The following is a 20,169-nucleotide window of genomic DNA, read 5'->3' as shown; positions in this document are numbered from 1 at the left end:
AGATCAAAACAATTTGTGTCTGTGTTACTCTGGGTCCTCTGAGCAGCAGGTGCCAAGGTGGGAGGAGCCAGGGGGACTGGGCCTGGTGTGTGTGTGTGGAGGGGGTGGTCTGGAAGGCAAGGTTGAGTGAGCCTCACAGGTACAGTGTGATTCTCAGTGTCACTCATCAGGGCACCTTTCCTCTCCCAGGAATGGGCCTGCCTGGGCATCCCTACCGTACTCAGCCTTTGGTGGGAGCCGCCTGTAGAGGTGAGGCCCTGGGATGGTGTGAAGGTCATGGGTTCCTCCTCTAGCTGTCAGAGATCTGAGAGCTATGTTTTCATGGCTGCCACAGCCATGAAACGGTGTCATGAAAACTGCCTATGATCACATTTTATATTTGAGGACCATAATTGCTCTTCTTCATAACAAAATGACATTAAAAATATATTCATCTAGATGTTATAAGATTGAACTTAATGTCTATTTCAAATGAATGGCCTATGGTTCTACTTTATGTTAAATACATTCCTATCACTGTCAACAATATAAAGTTTATTGACCACCATTTCTAGTAATTATTTAGCATTGATTTTGAATTTCTGGCTAATGAAGTAAGATATAGAGCAAAAGTTCTGATGCTACTACAAAATTGACAACAAAATGATAATTATTTCTAAGGATATGATTGTAAACCTGTAAAATATAAGAGAAATAACTAGTTAATTGAATTATTAAGACAGTTTACAAAGTTAATATTCAGAATATAGAATTAAAAAGTCATTTGTAAAAGCTTCCTGGTAAAGAATACACCTAACAATGAAGGAGATGTGGGTTCATTCCCTGGGTTGGGAAGATCCCCTGGAGGAGGAAATAGCAATCCACTCTAGTAATCTTGCTTGGAAAAATTCCATGGACAGAGGAGCTTGGAGGGCTACATGGGGTCGAAAAGAGTCGGACGCTACCAAGCAACTGATCATGTACCTTCATAGTGATAATAAAACATAAAATATCCATATATACTCATAAAAAGCAAAGAGAGTATATCAATAAAACTCCAAAATTTTACTGAGAAACACAAAAGACTTGTTTAATCTACCAACACCCCATATTCTTTCATGAGAAAACTAAATATTGTAAAATTGTTGATCTGTTTCATGTTAATCCACATACAGGTCACAATGTTATAATTAAAATATACTCAATTTTTCTTTTAATTAAAATTTAAATTAAATTAATAAAATTATTCTAAACTATTCTGAAAGAATCAATAGGTCAGGAGAGGTACATTTTATGTGGGTAAAAGAGGAAGAATGAAGTGAGGTGAGCATTTCCATATTTAAAGCTTCAATAATTAATAAAATGTGGTCTCAACTCCAGAAAAAGCAATGGGCCCATGAAACTGCATAACTCAGTAGATTCTAACACATGGCAAATGTGATACATGATAAGCAGCAATGGGTATCAGCAAGGAAGAGGGATGTGATTCACATGCTCCCATATAAGTTACAAAGAGCTGAGATTTTCTTCACAGTAGTGCCATAACATGCTGCGTGTGGGCAGCAGGGAGGGAAAGGGAGGCTTTCTAAGGTTAAAGCATTAGAAAGAATCAGAAAGAAGAGTTTTGATTACTTGAAATTGTAAGTCTTCCATTAATACCTGAATACACAAAATTAAAAGGTAAATAATTCCCTGGATAATATTTGCAACACAGAAGTTGTACAAAAGCTGAATGTTTTAGGGTGCACAGAACTTATATTCTTAAGTTAAAAGTAATAACTAGCTTCAGTAGATGAGCACTCAAAGAGCAAGGTCAGACAGGAGCCATAAAAATGGTAAGAGAAGGCTGAAAATGCCATCAGGAGGTAGAACCATGAGGACACCCAGTCTTGGTGAGTGTGTGTGGACAAATAGCACTCACATAACTTGTTAGCTGGCCTATCAGTTGGAGACACCTTTGTGTAAGGCCACATGCCAATATGTATCCATAGACTTTAACTCAGCTACACACACTCAGGCCATAGTTTTTCCTGCAGAAATAAAGCAAAATGCAGAAAAGATTTTTTGTGCATGCAAAATGTTTGTCCCATCATTATTAAGCAGCAGAAATATAAAAACCACCTAAGTGTCCAAAATAAAGGACAAGAAACTAAGTTATAGTATGTTTATCAAAGTTATCCATTAAGATTTATATATGAAAAAATCTTAACAGCATTGGAAATGCTTATATTTTGTTGAAAAATTAGGATATAAAATGATGTAGACTGTATGTCTTAAAAGGGAAAAACATGAATGCAAAGAATATACCAAATTGGTTAGTGGTGTTAAATTCAGGATCATGGGGGTCTTTTTTCCTTCTATTTTCTCCTTTTTATAGCATTCAAATTTTCCACAATAAAAATGACTTGTATACTTTTTAAAAAAGGAAGAAGTAACAAATTGTGTTGAAGCACATGTGAAATGGCTGTAATTTAAACTCAAGAGGAATTGAATTCTTATTCCTTTTCTGGCAAATAAACTGCATTTCCAATGTGGATTGTTCTCATCTTCTTCAAAATGAAGTCTTTTCAACCAGCTGACACTAGACAGGAGCTCAGTTTTTACTGTATAAAGATGATTTATAATATAGTGGCATTAATGAGACTCATTATAAAATCCATTACCATAGAAGACATTCCTCAAAAGACAAAATTCAAAACATCTGTTAAAAAAGAGACTGGGACCATCAAAACAATAACTGATTCAGGCAAAAATAATTAATGGATGCTACAGGAAGTAGGTGAAAGTTTAAGGAATAATAATGTATTAACATAATCTCAAAGTATCTCTCCCTGAGATACTTACAATTACAAAGGATAAAGTAGTAATTTTACAGTGGAGAAATCTAGCAGAGATTACCTATCACAGTTGACATCACAAGAAATGAAACTAGCTGATAGCATCTGCATCGGCTATGGTACACAGACAGCAAGCATGCCTTCCATGGTATTTCCGGCCAAAGTGCTTAACCTGAATTCAGATCACAAGGAAACATCAGACAAACTCAAAGTGAGGGCCGTTCTCCAAAATCCCCAGCCTGTACCCTGGAAAACTATCAGTGTCATGAAAGACAAAGAAAAGCAAATGAACGTTAACACATGATCTGGGATCCTGAATTTTCTTTTGCCATGAGGGACATTATTGACAAAAATAGTGAACTCTGAATAAGGTCTGTAGATTAGATAATAGAACTATGTCCATGTCAATTTCCTAATTTTTATAATTGTCCTGTAGTTATTTAAGGGAATTTCTTATTTTTAGGCAATACACACCAAAGTTTTTAGGAGTAAAGTTACATCCTGTCTGCAGATTCCTTTTTTTTTTTTTTTAAAGAAGTGGCTTTTAATTTTTATTTGTTTATTTATTTCTGCTGTGTGGCATGTGGAATGTTAGTTCCCTAACTGGGGATTGGAAGTGTGGAGGCTTAACCACTGGGCTGCCAGGGAAGTTCCCAGATTACTTTTGAGTGGTTCAGAAAAAATTAGATATGCACACATATGTGTGTGTGTGTGTATAATTATAGAGAGAAAGGAAATACAAATATAGCAAAATATTAATATTTGGAGAATTCCTTGTAATATTCTTATAGCTTTTCCAAAAGTTTGAGCAGAAACTGGCCAGGTGTTTGCCTTCTCAGCCAAGGGTTAATATATCATTAGGACCCAGCTGGAGTATAGAGGCTCCTTATCTCTTACACTTGACCGACTTTTTTCTCACTGAGTTCTCTCTGTCCTGTTAAACAATAGATGCCATGTATCCTAGTGCTAGTAAGACTTTTGTCTTTTTCTTTCCACCTATACCTGTTGACAGGGCTGTGGAGTGGTTACAATTACCATCCTCATGTATAAGTAAATTAACTATCATTTAGAAAGGTCAAGTAACTTGATCGAGATCCCAGATCCAGAAATGGCAGAATGAGTTGAACTCGGGCTCCTCTACCTCCCTCTGCTCATCTTTCTATTCCATTACCAGGAATCATCTGTCTCTCCTATCACAACCCTTTCAATGCAACTCTGTGTGTGTGTGTGTGTTGGGGGACGGTGGGGGGGTGGACCCGGGGGCAGTATTTGCCCATCTAAAAGCATCTGTGTGGTCCCTGCCCACGTGAATTCCTAGAACTGATTTACACCAGAACATGCTACTGCACTTGGCTCAGCATCCCACCACTAAAATCACATTGAAGTCTTGCCCCCAAACCCCTTAAAATATTGAATTTTGGATAGGGAAAATTAAGCAGTGACCTATTCCATTAAGACTGTAGATCTGAGATCCTTTAAGCTCTTTGGCTTGACATGAGCAGTCTCTAACACACTCTGACTCTATTTTGTCAGAAGCCCCTCCTGGCCATGGTAGACAGTGAAAAGAGACCAGATGCTAACCTCACCTGGCAGGTCTCCTCCCACTCGCTCCCTCCCTGTTCCAGCTGCCGTGATGTGAGGGCTGCTCTTCACTCTGAAGTGTAAATGCCTCCAGGAGGACCCAGTTTAATTCTGTTAAACTCCAATATTGTTATGGAGTTAGTGCCCTAATTCAGACTTGCTGTCTGCCAGCTAAGAGATTGAAAAGGACTCAAGACAGCAGATTCAGGGAGGAGAAGTAGCCCTTGGGTGGTGCTAGAGGTTTACTTACCCTGGTTTTCTAGGCTTTGACATAAAAACCTGGTGAAATATAAGAATTTAACTAGGAGCGCATAGCAGCAACACAGCATTACAGCTGCAGAATTGAGTCCAGTCTTCCTCTTATGAGCAGAGAATGTTTCCTTGGGGAAAACATGGAGAAAGAGATATCCTAGGGGTCCTGACCTGACAACTACTGGAAGAAATGTGACCTGGGAGTTGACAGTAACTGGGGAAAAAATGACTATAAAGAGTTTGGAATTTTAGTGAAAGAGAAAAACCAGTAGATATAAAAAAGAAAAAGCCGAGGACTTGGTTGTTTGGGATGGTTTAAATGGGACACAGGCTTCCCTGGTGGCTCAGTTGGTAAAGAACCTGCTTGCATTGCAGGAGACCCAGGTTCGATCTTTGACTCAGGAAGATTCCCTGGAGAAAGGAATGGCAACCCTCTCCAGTATTCTTGCCTGAAGAATTCCATGGACAGAGGAGCCTGGTGGGCTACAGCCCATCGGGTCACAAAGAATTGGATATATCTGAGTGACTAACCCAAAATTGGGGCACAGTAGAAAAGAAAGATGCCTCAGATTATTGCCTCCTGGCAAGTCTATATTTGTACTGAAATCTCTCCCTGGCTCATGAAATATAAGACTTTTCTTTCAAAGAAGGTCAGTTTAGGGAAATGCCAAGTGCTGGTTGGCATAGAAGAATCAGGATGAATCACCTCCCATTGAGCAGTGGGGTTCAGTTTAGAAGAGGGGTGTACTGCATTAGTCTGATTTGCTGGTTTTGTCAAGAAGCACATAGCCACACAACTTTCTTTTGCTGCTTGGGCCATGAACAAACATGTACAGGATCTCAATGAGTTCCTCCACAAAGGTTTATTTCTCACTTATACCACGTTTAGGTTCTTGGCCAACCACAGCTCGCCTTCACTTTATGGGCTGAGTTCAGACGTGCTGCGTGTGTCTTCTTCTGAAATGTCGGCTGAAAGTACAGCGCAGTCTAAAACTAGAACACTCTGTTCTTGGGGAAGGGGCAGCAAGAGCAAGAGGGTTGGTGTAAACTCATGATGTCTCTTAAGAGGCCCATGATGCTCAGAAGTAAACATTATATTTTTCTGCATATAAAAGCTGGCCAAAGCATATCATATGGGCAAGTCCAAAGTCTGTGAGGTGGGGGTATTTACTCTTCTCATAGGCACTACAGGCAAGTCCCATGATGGGAGAGATGCATAGTGCCCCTGAAGAGAATGGAATGACTGATGTCTGGATTATGATGAAAATGTGCCATGTAATAGTGAATAGTCCTACTGTCACAGCCAGCTCTCCTTTTATTGTCAAGTTACACATCTACGTGTATTTATTTATTGTGACAGAAAACATGAGGCTTCCAGATCAGAAAACAGACTGATTACCATAGCAATTTCATCATCACTTCCCAGTCTCCCATGGGGTGGAGTCATGAGAGCCAAATATCCCCTGTACATACAGGGGTTTGTGCCACAGGAGAGGAACCCTGAAGTTACGACTATCAGGGCTTATACAGGAGCTGGAGGCACATCTGGGTCTCTTCTCCTCTAGAGAGAGTGACCTTTATAATGTAAAGATGGAATATAAAGAAATTTTCTCTGGGGAGAGGAGACAGAAGACTATGGATTTACAACCTCTGGCACGTAAACAGATGTCTCCAAAGGATATACCACTATATCTTTCCAGAGGTCTCTATCCTTGGAGGGGCCACCAAAAAATCCTTTCAGCCTAGGTGCCAGTGCTCTTTGCTCAGAAACATCAGAAACATGAAAATGTTCATAGAGCATTTTTCCTGGCCCTTGTGCATTTTAGCTTTCTAACTTTTGTTGCTTAGTTTTAGCAGACCCGAGCTTTCAGAGTTGTGGAAGTGAGTCCCCTTTGGTTCACTGTTCTCGGTGGGCAGATGGTTCCCTTTGGCCAATATATCGAGACCAGATCCAAAATCTAACAGTCCTTCTCCCTGCCCAGCTGGTTGATGTTACGGTGTTTGATATTATATCCAGAAACTTTTTATGTCTTTGAACATCATCATTCTGGAAACAGAACAGTTACTAAAGAAACCATAACTTGGATATTATCATTTTTCTTGCCTCATAAGTCCTTATTACAATACCTTATTATCAAATGATTTATTTACATTTTAGCCCCCAGGACTTTTGAGATGCTATTATGGAAAAGACAAGAGTTGGCTACACACAGTCAGGTATCTGGGTCAGTGTATGCCCACGGATTTTTTATCTTTAATGGACTACATATTCAAAGAAAAGCTGCTATTGTTTGTTTTTCAATGTCTGAGAAACTCTTTAATGTGGAGTCTGATGAGCAAGTAAGGAGGAACAAGCATGCCTTCTCAGCCTGTAGCTTGTGCTAGACAAACACAAGGTTCGTTAGAGGCATTATAAATCCAGTGCAATGCAGCCTCTCCAGTAACAGCCTTCCTCCAGCCACAGTCCTCATCAAATTCTCACCATCTCCTCTGTCCTTACCCTGTTTATGCTGTCTTTACATCTTGCCTGGATTCTTATAAGATTTTGCAATTTCCTCCCTTGCCCTTTCTTCAGTGTTCTTAAAACCAGCAGCCAGAGACACCCTGCTCATGGCCAGCCAGGTGGTGTCACTCCCTCCTCAGAGCTCTTTAGTCACTCCTCACCTCACTCTGTGGATACGAGAGTCCTTCCACTGAACTAGGAAACTTACCACCAGCTAGCCCTTAATCACATATTCAACTCTTTCCTGCTGTTTTCCCCTCTCTTCTTTTTGCTCTGGCCACATTGACTTCCTTGCTGTTTCTCTGAAGAGCCAAACACTCTCTACCTCAGGACCTTTGCACTTGCTGTTTCCTTTGCCTGAAATAGTCCTTCCCCAGACATCTCACTGGACACTTCCTTGTCTTCCTTCTGTTATTTACTTAAAGACTCTTCATTTTTGAGAAACCCAGTCTAAAATGTCCCTTCCTACCTACATCTTAGCACTTCATTTCTTATTTCTTTCTTCCTACCATCTAATGTGTATCTTATTTATTGTGTTCTTTTGTTGTTCTCTCCCTCAAACATGAACTCCATAGCCAGAGGTTGCAGTCTGTGGTTCACTAGCATTGCCTCATCTCCAGGGCCAACCCCCTGCCAGATCCATGGTCCAGACCCAAGTCTGGGCCACACTTGTCCCTGCAAGGCCCAGCCACAGCATGCTTGCCTCGGAAGACCCTGGCAGGGAGACTGCTCACCTGGAGCTAGGCAGAGCCTTGCCCAAGGGACTGCAGAGGTCTGTCTCTTGAAACATTACAGAAAGAGGTGGATCCCATCCCCCAAGTTCCTCCCTAGACTGGGGGCCCCACAGACAACCACTGCCCCTGCTCAAGCCCTGTTCCTGCAGGGGAAGGGGATTTGAGCCCTCCCTAGAGAAGGGTATGGGTGCAGTTCTGCCCTCCCTGTTGGTCGACTCCAGATCAGCAAACATGTTAATACTTGATAAGACATGATAATAAAACACGATAATACTATATAACCAAGCAGGGCCAATATCATACTCAAGATCAGCTGCTCGCCACTCGAAAGGCTAGTATTTAAGAGACAAGTGTTGGTGGAAAAAGAAAAAGTTGCTTTATCAGGAGCCCAGCAACCTGGGAAGACGGTGGACTAACGTCCTAAGCCCACCTCCAGGGTACTGATAAGGAGACAAAGGTTTTAAAGGCAGTGGGAGGGAGGGGCTGCGGGTGCATGACCAGCTTGTACACTGTTCTCAGATTGGTGGGCATCAAGGTGGAATTTCAAACATCACTCATCTTCTGGTTTCAACCAGTCTGGGGTCTACATGCCTGCAGTCAGTGGTATTCATCTGGCAGGGAATCTGCTTCCTCTAAAAACAACTTGGGAATCTATATCTTTCAGGGAACTGGGAGTTCAGTAACTCTGCTATGTGGCTGATTGATAGTCTAAATTATTACCAGTTTCCTTGCCCATCAAGAATTTTTCTTTTTTCCTTCATCTTCACATTTCCTTATCATTAACTCTTGAGTCAGCCTTTTGAGACTGAGGGGAGGTTTGTGAGTCTAAAGCAAAAACCATTACTTCAAAGGACAGAGACCCAGGGACTTATGTGTGGTTTCAATATCTGAGGATGGGATACTAAGCTAATAAAAAGATTCTGAAAGACAAGAAAGGGAAGTAGAGGGCCATCATTCTTTAAAAATGCAGAATAGGGAAGGTATCCTTTGGTCTAATCCCATGATAATTTTAGAAACATCTCAGATTCTTAAGAAAGAAAACATGGATACAAACTTTGTGTAACCTACATGAAGAAAGCAATGAATATTAATTTTAAAAATCAAAATGGGAATTTAATAATAGAGAAACAGATCATACTCCTGGATGGGGTAACTTAGTGCAAAAACTTTCTCACATTATTTGTTAGTTCAATTTAATCCAACCAACAATATCCGTGATGTTTATGTTCTAGAAAGTGGCAATTGATTGTTAGTATTGACTTCTATTGAATGTTGGGTGGGGAGCGTGGCCAGAAATCGCCAGTGCCTGGCTATGAATCCTGGCTCTGTGCCTTACTCTTTGGGTGGCGTTGAGCACATGGCATAATCTGCCCCTGCCTCAGTTTCCTCATCTGTAAAATGTAGACAATACTAACATTGCCTTGTAGGGTCATTGTGAGGACTTAGTGAGTTACTATGTGTAAAGTGCTTCAAATGATGCCTGGCATGTAGGAAACTATAAATGCTGTGAGTGCTAAGTCGCTTCAGTCGTGTCCAACTCTGTGACCCTATGGACTGTAGCCCACCAGGCTTCTCTGTCCAACAGATTCTCCAGGCAAGAATACTGGAGTGGGTTGCCATTTCCTCCTCCAGAGTGTCTTCCTGGCCCAGGGATCGAACCCACGTCTATCATATCTTCTGCATCGGCAGACAGGTTTTTTACCACTAGCGCCACCTGGGAAGCCCACGTTAGTGCTAGATGTTAGCTTTTGTAGTGTCACTGTGTTTTCCAGTGCTAAAGTGATGAATGGTCAGTACATGTTGAATGACTCTGAGCCTGATTGCTATAGGCACCTCTCTGACTGCCTCGGGATACAAGCAAACCCCACCTCTCAAAGGAAAGTGGTGACAGACTTTGAAAATAGAGGCAGGAATGCAGTTCACCAGTCATTTTGGTTTTCTTCTGCCACTTGGAGCACGAAAAGCACTGAACAGGACAAAGTCTGTTTGTACACCCATGATGGGTAAGTTAAATGAGCTACTGAATCCAGTGCAAGCAAGCCCCTAGTTGCTGAGGGCAGAGTTAAACCCATATGCTTTGCATAATTCTGTGTCATCATCATACTGCTTTTGGTACAAGGAAAATGTTTTGATAGTCTGTCACTAAAATCTGTTTTTAATGAAAACATCCTGGGATCAGCTATTATTCTTATAAGACAGCTTTGTTGTGGAGTCAGTCAAGTATGGAATTCTATTCTAAGTGTTTCCTCATCATAGACTTCCTACGATGCAGCACAAAGGTCAAGGAAGAGCAGAAGGCCCGAGCTGAGCAGGAGGAACTCACAGCTCTGGGAGGGAGGGGATTGGAGGGGAGAGACCTGGATCTTGGTCATGAACACTAATCCTAGAGGAGGACTGGCTGGGGGATGCCCCAACCCTGCGCTCACTACCTTGGATATACGACTCAGCTTTGCTCCTTATCCTAGCACTGCCCCCCCGCCCCCTGCTACTCAGAGTTGAGGTCTGAGGAATAACATACTAGAAGGAGGAGGCTGTACCTCCATTTATGCTGTCTGGTCATGAAGTTGAAACTGCCCCTCAGAGGACAAACTGGACATCTTTGGAAACTGTCTTCCTTAGGACCAGCATGAGCATTAGGTTGGGAAGAAAATGTCAAATGAGAAGTCCTGATACTCATAATGCATTGTAGTAGAGATTTAGTCAGGAGTATGCTGCAGAACTGGAGAAATATATGAATACATGAAAATTTAAAACATGTTAAAATAAGATGAGTATTAAGAAAATGAATAGCTCACTGGCAATGCCAAGTCCATGCTCTTCAAGTAAAGCCTGGGCTGTTTGTCAGAGCCTTTTTTTTTTTTTTTTCTTTAAGAGAGGAATGGGGGGGCAGGGGGTTACTTCCTTTCAGGACAGTGGTTAAGACTTCTTCCAACACAGACGATGCAGGTTCAGTCCATGGCCAGAGAGCTAAGGTCACATATAGCTCAGGCCAAAAAACCCAAAACATAAAACAGAAGCAATATTGTAGCAAATTCAATAAAGACTTTAAAAATGGTCCACATCAAAAAAAGAAAAAAGAATAGAGGGGTCTAAGAAATTGTTATTGTAAGTCATTAATGACTAAAAACAGGCATGCGGCAGTGGGTGCAATTGAGGGACTCTGGAAAGACTACTCTTCGGTTTGTCCCAAAGGCACCATCTGCTGGGCCCCAGGAGCTGTGACCCAAGCCTGTGAGGGTACTTCTGTCCTTACTCTTCTCTGTGCCAAGAATCAGGCCAGTGAAAACTGTGAGCACCGGTCAGATATTTAGCAAATTTTCCGGCAGGCTATGAAGGGGATTCCTTGGCACGTTTTTCCCACTGCTTTTTCCTCCTGTCCTTCAGCTCTATCCCAGGACTCGAGCCCGGCCAAAAAGTAAGAGTTGGATTTGTTAGGATTCAGAGAGAAGCCATGCTTCGGTGTTTGGGCTATTGCGGAGGGCAAGGGCTCCGGCCATGGAACGTGGTCTGGTTAGGTTTTGTGAGTGACTTCATATGCTAATGAGTGGGAGGATCATCCCAGCCATTGGGGAACCACCCACTCCTCCCTCTTTTGACAGTGCCTAGGGCTTTCCTGGTGGTTCAGAGGGTAAAGCGTCTGCCTGCAATGCGGGAGACCAGGGTTTGATCCCTGGGTTGGGAAGATCCCCTGGAAGAGGAAATGGCAACCCACTCCAGTATTCTTGCCTGGAGAACCCCATGGACAGAGGAGCCTGGTAGGCTACAGTCCATGGGGTTGCAAAGAGTCAGACACAACTAAGTGATTTCACTTCACTTCACTAATGACCAAAAATGATGTATTGGTTCATGAAAAGATCTCCTTCCAGGGGAATAATATCTATGATAATATGCCCTTAACATCGCATACATGCTAAGTCACGTCAGTTGTGTTCAACTCTGTGCGACCCTGTGAACTGTAACCCATCAGGATCCTCTGTCTATGGGATTCCCAGGCAAGAATACTGGAGTGGGTTGCCATGCCCTCCTCCAGGTGATCCTCCCAACCCAGGAACTGAACCTGCATCTCTTATGTCTCTTGCATTGGCAGGCAGGGTCTTTACCACTAGCACCACCTGGGGCGCCCACCCTTAAGGTTATTTGATAGTAAATCTTATATCTCCTGAGAATTTAACTGGGATCCAGACAAGGGACTGAAAGAGATGAGCTTGGGAGGAAACAAAACTAGTCAGATGGTAAAAAAAAAAAAAACAGTAGTGCTAATAATGGGTTCATGGTCACAAAGTTGGACCTCAAAATTGTCATGCTGAGTGAAGTAAGTCAGGAAGAGAAGGAGAAATGTCATAGGACATCCCTTATAGGTGGAATCTAAAATGGTACAATTGAACTTATTTATGAAACAGAAACAGACTCATAAGTTCATAGAGAATGAACTTATGGTTGCCGGGAGAGAAGAATGGGAGGAAGAGATAGGGAGTTTGGGATTGACATGTATGCTCTGTTATACTTAATATGGATAACCATCAAGGTCCTACTGTGTAGCAGGGAACTCTGTTCAGTGTTATGTGGCAGTCTGGATAGGAGGGGAGTTGAGGGGAGAGTGGATACATGTATATGTGTAGTTAAGTCCCTCTGCTGACAACTATCACAACATTGTTAACTGGCTGTACTCCAATATAAAATCAAAAGTTTGTTGTTGTTGTTGTTTTAAGTTGAAAATAGGACCAAACAGCCATTTGTTTCAGCATCCTATCCTCATTGCCGTCAGCTGATGAATCCTTTTCTGTGATGCCGATAGGAGGGGACAGTCTAGTGAAACTGCTTGTTCTTGGGATCTCCCAACAAGAGTCGTTCTATTAAATTAGCAAATGTAATTTTTCTGGTCTCTAAGTAGAAATAACTTTTTAAAAGTCTCATTCAAGACATGTACAAGTGAATTTAATTTGTCCTTCCCAGGAGGTCTGGGGCAGTGTATTGGAAATTTCCTTCAGGTGTGGGAATGCATAGGCAGGTTATTCCTTCCTCCATTGATCTGCTGGATCACTCAGTCAACAAATACTTAATGGTAGACTCTGGGATAGAGTGTTTTCATGTGAGCAAAGGAATGGTTTCCTGGTGGCTTCCCTGGTAGCTCAGCTGGTAAAGAATCTGCCTGCTAATGCAGGAGACCCTGGCTCGATTTCTGGGTCAGGAAGATCCGCTGGAGAAGGGGTAGGCTACCCACTCCAGTATTCTTGGGCTTCTCTGGTGGTTCAGCTGGTATAGAATCTGCCCACAATGTGGGAGACCTGGGCTCAATCCCTAGGTTAGAAAGATCCCCTGGAGAAGGGGACAGCTACCCACTCCAGTAGTCTGGTCTAGAGAATTCCATGGACTGTATATTCCATGGAATCGCAAAGAGTCTGACACGACTGAGTGACTTTCACTTGACAAAAGAAGGGTATTAGATTTTATTGAGGGCTTGGGGCTCCTGAAATGAAAACTGTATATATTTAAATGTCCCTACAACTTGGCATCCCTCTTTAGATTTCAGCAGATCCTAGATGTCAATCATCCATACTGAGGACAACTTAAGATGATTGATAGTCATGATGGCGGGATAATTGTAGTAGCTGACCAGGTTTCTGAGGATATGAGATACATCCACTTAAAGGCAGTGTAAATTCTCTTTCAGTAGTACAAACCTCCTTTGAAGGCCAGCAACTCTGGGTCTCCTTTCCCATGATACCCACCTTCAGGCCAGTGGGACCTGCGGGGACCTGACCACCCAGGAGGTGGCATTTTGGTTAGACTTTGCTCCAACAGCTCCTTAGAATTGAGGAGCCCACTGCCAACCAGAATCTCTTGCTTTCTTCAGGGGTGAGATTTTGGGTGACTTTTCATTGTATTATCTGCGTGGCTTGGCTTTTTAGATAGCAAACGTACACTCTATAATTCCAAAGCTGTTTTAAAATTCTGTCATCTTGTGCTCACTTTTATCCATTCTGCCTCAATAATCTCCACTTATCAAATGCAGACTGATTGGAAACATGAGGAAAACCAAAGCAAATTTATTTTAGCACACAATAAATCACCTGTGACCTGAAGGCCAGTGTCATGCTTTCTGAATTGGGCTTTTAATCATAGCTCATTGTGATTAGTGGAGAAGGCAATGGCAACCCACTCCAGTACTCTTGCCTGGAGAATCCCCTGGACAGAGGAGCCTGGTAGGCTGCAGTCCATAGGGTCACTAAGAGTCAGACACGACTGAGTGACTTCCCTTTCACTTTTCACTTTTATGCACTGGAGAAGGAAATGGCAACCCACTCCAGTGTTCTTGCCTGGAGAATCCCAGGGACGGGGGAGCCTGGTAGGCTGCCGTCTGTTGGGTCGCACAGATTCGGACATGACTGAAGTGACTTAGCAGCAGCAGCAACATTGTGATTAGAGCAGGGTTAATATTGGTCCTGGAATAATATCTTATCTGGCTTATTTGATTTTTAATGATGGTGACTTCCACCCAGGTGATAATAGCAGTGACACAGTGTCCCCTCCTTCCCATATTTCACAGTTTTTGTCACGTTTCAACCTTGACCATTAGAAGGGCACTGTTGGAGATATTTTAACAAGGTGCTAGAGTGGATGCACTTCATTGGTTACACTAGAGTCTTTGACTGTGTAGATCACAACAAACTGTGGAAAATTCTTAAAGAGATGGGAGTACCAGACCACCTTACCTGTCTCCTGAGAAACCTGTATACGAGTCAAGAAGCAACAGAAAGAACTGGACATGGAACAACGAACTGGTTCAAAATTGGGAAAAGAGTATGTCAAGGCTGTATATTGTCATTCTACTTATTTAACTTATATGCAAAGTACATCATGTGAAATGCTAGGCTGAATGAATCACAAGCAGGAATCAAGATTGCCTGGAGAAATATCAACAACCTCAGATATGCACATGAATACCACTCTAAGGGCAGATAGTGAAGAACTGGACCTCTTGATGAGGGTGAAAGAGGAGAGTGAAAAAAACTGGCTTGAAACTCAACATTCAAAACCCTAAGATCACGGCATCTGTTCCCATCACTTCATGGCAAAGAGAAGGGGAAGAAGTGGAAGCAGTAACAGATTTTATTTTCTTGGACTCCAAAATCACTGCAGGTGGTAACTGCAGCCATGAAACTAAAAAACACTTACTCCTTGGAAGGAAAGCTATAGCAAACCTAGACAGTGTATTATAAAGCAAAGACATTGCTTTGCTGACAAAGGTCTGTATGGTCAAAGCTGTGATTTTGCCAGTAGCCATGTATGGATGTGAGTTGGACCATAAAGAAGGCCTTGAATGAAGATTTGACACTTTCAAGCTATGGTGCTGGAGAAGACTCTTGAGAGTCCTTTGGACAGCAAGGAGATCAAACCAGTTAATCCTAAAGGAATTACCATGAATATTCATTGGAAGGACTGATGCTGAAGCTCCAGTACTTTGGCCACCCAATGTGAAGAGCTGATTCATTTGCAAAGACCCTGATGCTGGGAAAGATTGAGGGCAGAAGGTAAAGGTGGCTGCAGAGGATGAGATGGTTAGATGGCATCACTAACTCAATGGACGTGAATCTGAGCAAGCTCCGGGAGATAGTGGAGGACAGAGGAGCCTGGAGTGCTGTAGTCCATGGGGTTGCAGAGTCAGGCATGACTTAGCAACTGAACAACAACACATCTACTGAACAGAGTGGATGCCAGGAGCTTGGAGAGCTGACACAGGGACCAATGAAGGAACAGCTTGTCAGATACTGTCCTTGCTATGCTGCCCATGCCCTCCTGCTGGGGCTTCTACTGTAGGCACTGGTGCCGGGGTCTTCAGAGTTGTCCTTCTCACTCACTAGACTTTCCTGAAGCCCTGTGCCCTGGGCTCCAAGAGTGTTCCCCATGGGTTACATCCCTTGGAGAGCAATAGGAGAAGTGGTTAAAGCTGCCTTTAAATCATGGGTACCTTTGAAGAAAGAATTGTGTAACCTCAGGTTATTTACAAGGTACAACTTTGCTGATCCCTAATACTGTCAACTGTCATTTCTTACAGGGTTTCCTATGCTTGAATTCTTTGCACTCATTCTCAGAAAGAGACCCTGTGGATCTGTGAAACTTAGTCTGAAAGCAGAGGGTAGAGACATATGTGGTTACTTTCATGTAGACAGGTCACTTGGTGCCCATTTCATTCCTTAATGTCCTTCAGCTCCAGCTTATTCTCATGGAAACGAATTCTGTCTAGGTCCTCTTTAAAAAGGTGGCACGGGATTTGGGGATCAAGGGATGGATCCTTTTTTGTCTCATTCAGTTCGTTTCTAAAGTCTCCACTTCTGCTCACCTCCTTCTTTGACAAAGTCAAGTTTTGCAGTTAAACAGTAAACTGTAAGAAAACAGTTTATAGTAAACTGTAAAGTGAAATACTCCAGTATCCCCAGGCTAAGTACTAAAGACATCTAATTTGAATGTTTTGGTTTTTTTTTCTGTTCTGCCATCTCTTCTAATGTGTGTGTATTTGATTAATTGGACAAGAATTTGGCTTAGGGCAGATGCAACAAAAGGCTCCTTTCACATCTTCTAAAGTCTAGACTGTGAGTTCAAGGGTAAAGACAGTCCCCGATCATTTGTTCATTCATTTGTCCAGTTCTTATTACATAAAGGGAACACTCCTTGTACTGCCCCAGCCCTGAGAACGCCGGATCAACTCTGCAAGACACTCATTATACAAATGATGTACATAGTTCTTTAAAATTATTTTCAAAACTACTGAAATAAATACAGAGTTCTGTTCTAGGGGCATCTGTTCTGGCTAGAGGTGGGCGGGGGGTGGTCCCAGAATGACTGAGCACTAAAGGCTGTGGAGAACAAAGGGCTAAGGGAAGCATGTTTTAGAAGAGGGAACATCATACTGCAGCTTCTAGGAAAGGAAAAACAAGTGCCTTGGAAGGCTGTGAAACTCTCTGAGTGGCCGGCAGGAGTGGGGATGCCATTTGTGGTGGGGAGAGAGGCAGGGCCAGATCCATTTGGCCTGTTTGTCCAAAGAAGTCTCAAACTGGTGTTTAGAACTTTAGCCTAAAAGAAGTGTGAGGTCACTAAAGCAAGAAAGTAACATAACTGGTCAGATGTTCCCTTTTTGAGAAGCATTCTGCCTGTTGCAGAGCAGGTCTTTGAGGTGGGGTTGCAGACCAGTTAGGATCAACTGAGATTCAGGAGGAAAGGGAGGCTTGGACCATGATGGAAGAGGTGGAAATGGTGAGAAACAGATATCTAGAACAGCTAAGAGGAAGGAGTGAATGAATTGGTCACTTGGTTGGATGCAGAGGATGAGCTTGGGAAGAAAAAGAACCAGAGGTGGACACCCCAGTTCCCCCATGGGAGATCTGGTAGGTGAGGAAGACTTACAGAGTCAGGGCTGAGGATAGATAACTCCTTTGCACTGTGTTTGGGGGGCTCTGAGAAATTCCAGTGGATGCTAGGTTTGAACTTCAGATGAGAGTGCTAAGCTGTCAAAGAAATGTGGATGTTGTCAGTTTTCAGAGAGTAATCAAGTCCTTCGGTTGGAATATGAGCCTTCATGTAACTATAGGAGAGTCTGGGGACCTCCAACATGGGAAAGCTTGCAGATGGAACTGAGCTGGGTCAGCCTGAAGAGTGGTCATGTCCAGGAGAGGAGCCTTGCTCCTGCAGAGCTGAGGAACACTCAGCCTGAACTTGGCACAGAGCAGGATCTTAGGACATGGAGGCTGAATTCCCTTTCCTATTCAAATCTGCTTGGACCAGGGATGGGAAGATAATCCATGCACCCAGAGTGCAAGCTTCTGATTCTCTTCTTGCACAAACACATTTGTCAGCAACACTTCAGGTTTCACTAGGATTTTGGAAAGCTGACATCCCATACTGCTTTCTTCTGAAATAAGACCATACCGGTTACTCTCACCACAACCTTCCCTTCAGAGGAAGATGAGTATAGAAAATGAAGACCAAAAACTAGTGAACCAAAGTGATACCCAGATTAAGAAGACCCTCATAGAATATCAGCCACAGTTTTCCTATGCCTGGCATCTCTCTGTTCAAATTCTAATTGTTGACATGGTTTCTCTATTTAAAGCAGTGATGGTGTGGTGCATGGCTACCATTTGGGGTGATACGCTGCAAGGGAATGGGGCTTCCTCTTGAGCCTTTCACGTCTGAGTAAATGTCTGAGTGAGTAAAGATGCCGAGATAAGTCAGTGACATTTTCAGCAGTTTAACTATAGATCTGGTCGCTTTGTGGTTGCGAGGATTTTACAAGTGGAGCATATCTGAGGATGCTTGCAGAGTTTCCTCCGACGGCGAGGAGGAACAGAACTCTCCCTCTCTGCAGGGCTCCCACACCAAATCTTTGTTTCCTGAAAGATTCTCACCCCTTGAATTCTTACTCCTTAAACTTTAAAAATCCAGCATAAAATAATGCTGCTTGCTGTAATTGGTCCATTTTTTTTTTCTCCAAAATGAGTATGATCCGGGACTTGCCTGGCAGTCCAGTGGTTAAGCCTTCACATTTTAATGCAAGGAATACGGGCTCGATCCCTGGTTGGGGAGCTAAGATCTCACAGGTCTTGCAGACAAAAAACCAAAACATTAAAAAGAAGCAGTATTGGAACGAATTCAATAAAGACTTTTAAAAAATAGTCCACATAAGAAAACTGAAAAAATGAGTATGAGCCTCATGTAATCTTTCCTGGTATGTGTCAGTTGCCCAAACCAGGTCTCTTGGTGGGGATGGGGCACAGTGTTCTTCATGGGGGGAATGTCACTGATTCTGTTTGCTTGGGATACACGCTGAGTTAACCTCATTGGACTTTCCCCAGGAATTGATGCGCATACACGTGGTGGGTCATTATGCTGCTGCACCTGTGTAGTGTGAAGGTCAGTGTGTTTTTCTGATTATAAGAACCCATCCATGTCATTCCATTATAAACCACTCCACTCATAATGGAATGTGCCTCAGCCCGGAGCCCTTTGTGGTTGCCCCAGCCCAGGAATTCTCTCCAGTGCAGCCCTGACATTTGAGATCCATCACCCACCCCTCCCTCACTGCCTGCATCTCCCCCTCACCCCAAATTTGACTGTGCTCCATTTTGAGATGATGTTCTTTGCATGTCGCGTTCTTCTTGTGTGATGTGAATGTACGGTTGTCACAAGTGAATTTGTACCTGGAAGCGAACACTCTCTGATGCTCCTTCTGAAATGACAGCTCAGAGCTCTGCTGGGGTGTGGGTAAATACTCTGTAGTTGATATGGGCATGGATAAACATGCCTGGAGACCAGAGCAATGATTACTCCTGCTGATTCTGAGTGGAACCAGCCACTGGGAGGTTACCAGCTCATTGCAGTGGGCCTCAAGCAGCTGGTGGCTCTCTCAGAAGATCCTTCTTCTAGATCCCTTCAAACTTCCCTCCAACTCCTCTGCTGCTAGGATTGTAGTTTTACAACTTGTGGGAGCAGCCCTGGTTTATAAAAATCACAGCTCATATTTACTCATATGCACATATGCATAGTGTATCAGCATTTGTGTTGCATACTTTTCTTGTGTGAGTTCCTCTATACTTATGACAATCTGAAGAGGTAGGTACGACCATTGATGTACTAGAGAACTGGGCCATAGAGGGCTCAGTCACTGCTCTAAGTCTCCCAGTGGGTACGTGAGGAGCAGGGATTTAAATGCATCTAGGGTTCCTGAGCTAGCATCCTTGTCCACGGGCCCTGGTGCTGCTCTGGGAGCGTGCACTCAGCCAATCTTGAAATGAGGCTTTTGTTTAAAAATAATAAAAGCTTACATCTGCACAGCGCTTCACAAATGTACTAAGCATATCCACGTGCGGATTCAGCTAATCCCTGAAGTAACCATTCAGCGAGGATAAGAACGTGTAGGGATGTTCCTTAAGTGTCCCGGTGGTGCCCAGCCTGCAGGAGGATGAGCAGGCCTCATGCTCAGCCCTTCTCTTCCATTCCACCCCAGGGCACCACTTCCAGAGCACCCAGAGGGTTGCTCTCTTAATGAGTGAGTTTTGAGGAATGCATTTAGAGAATGAACATTTTGCGTGTTATATTCAGGAAGCATTAAATTGGGACCTACTTGTGTGCTGCTAAATGTCCAGGGGCAGTCAGAGTGTGGTGACTTTAAATGCCCTTTTCTTATGGCACATGCCAGTCAGTTGTAATGTCAGAGTTGGTTTCTCGAAGTTCACCTGGTTACTCCCACCCCTAGTCTTACCCATTTGGGGAACACTTGACTTTTGCT

General features: G+C 43.0%; 1 protein-coding gene across 3 annotated transcripts in view; it reads left to right on the top strand.

The window, feature by feature from the left end:
- HECW1 (HECT, C2 and WW domain containing E3 ubiquitin protein ligase 1) overlaps window positions 1-20,169 on the top strand; it is a 443,378-nt gene that overhangs the window by 136,561 nt on the left and 286,648 nt on the right. Inside the window, exon 1 of one of the 3 annotated variants that reach the window (XM_043873249.1) lies at window positions 18,737-18,794. The exons of the other annotated variants lie outside the window; for them this stretch is intronic. Within the exon in view, the coding sequence (XP_043729184.1) occupies window positions 18,768-18,794 (27 nt within the window). The 5' untranslated portion in view covers window positions 18,737-18,767. Of the gene's footprint in view, window positions 1-18,736; window positions 18,795-20,169 lie in introns of those variants that run through there. 3 annotated transcript variants of the gene reach the window in all.

The sequence above is a fragment of the Cervus elaphus genome, chromosome 18 (assembly GCF_910594005.1).
Source record: "Cervus elaphus chromosome 18, mCerEla1.1, whole genome shotgun sequence".
Lineage (NCBI taxonomy): Eukaryota > Metazoa > Chordata > Mammalia > Artiodactyla > Cervidae > Cervus > Cervus elaphus.
The sequence above is the reverse complement of the archived record's forward strand: the minus strand, read 5'-3'. Positions and strand labels throughout refer to the sequence as shown.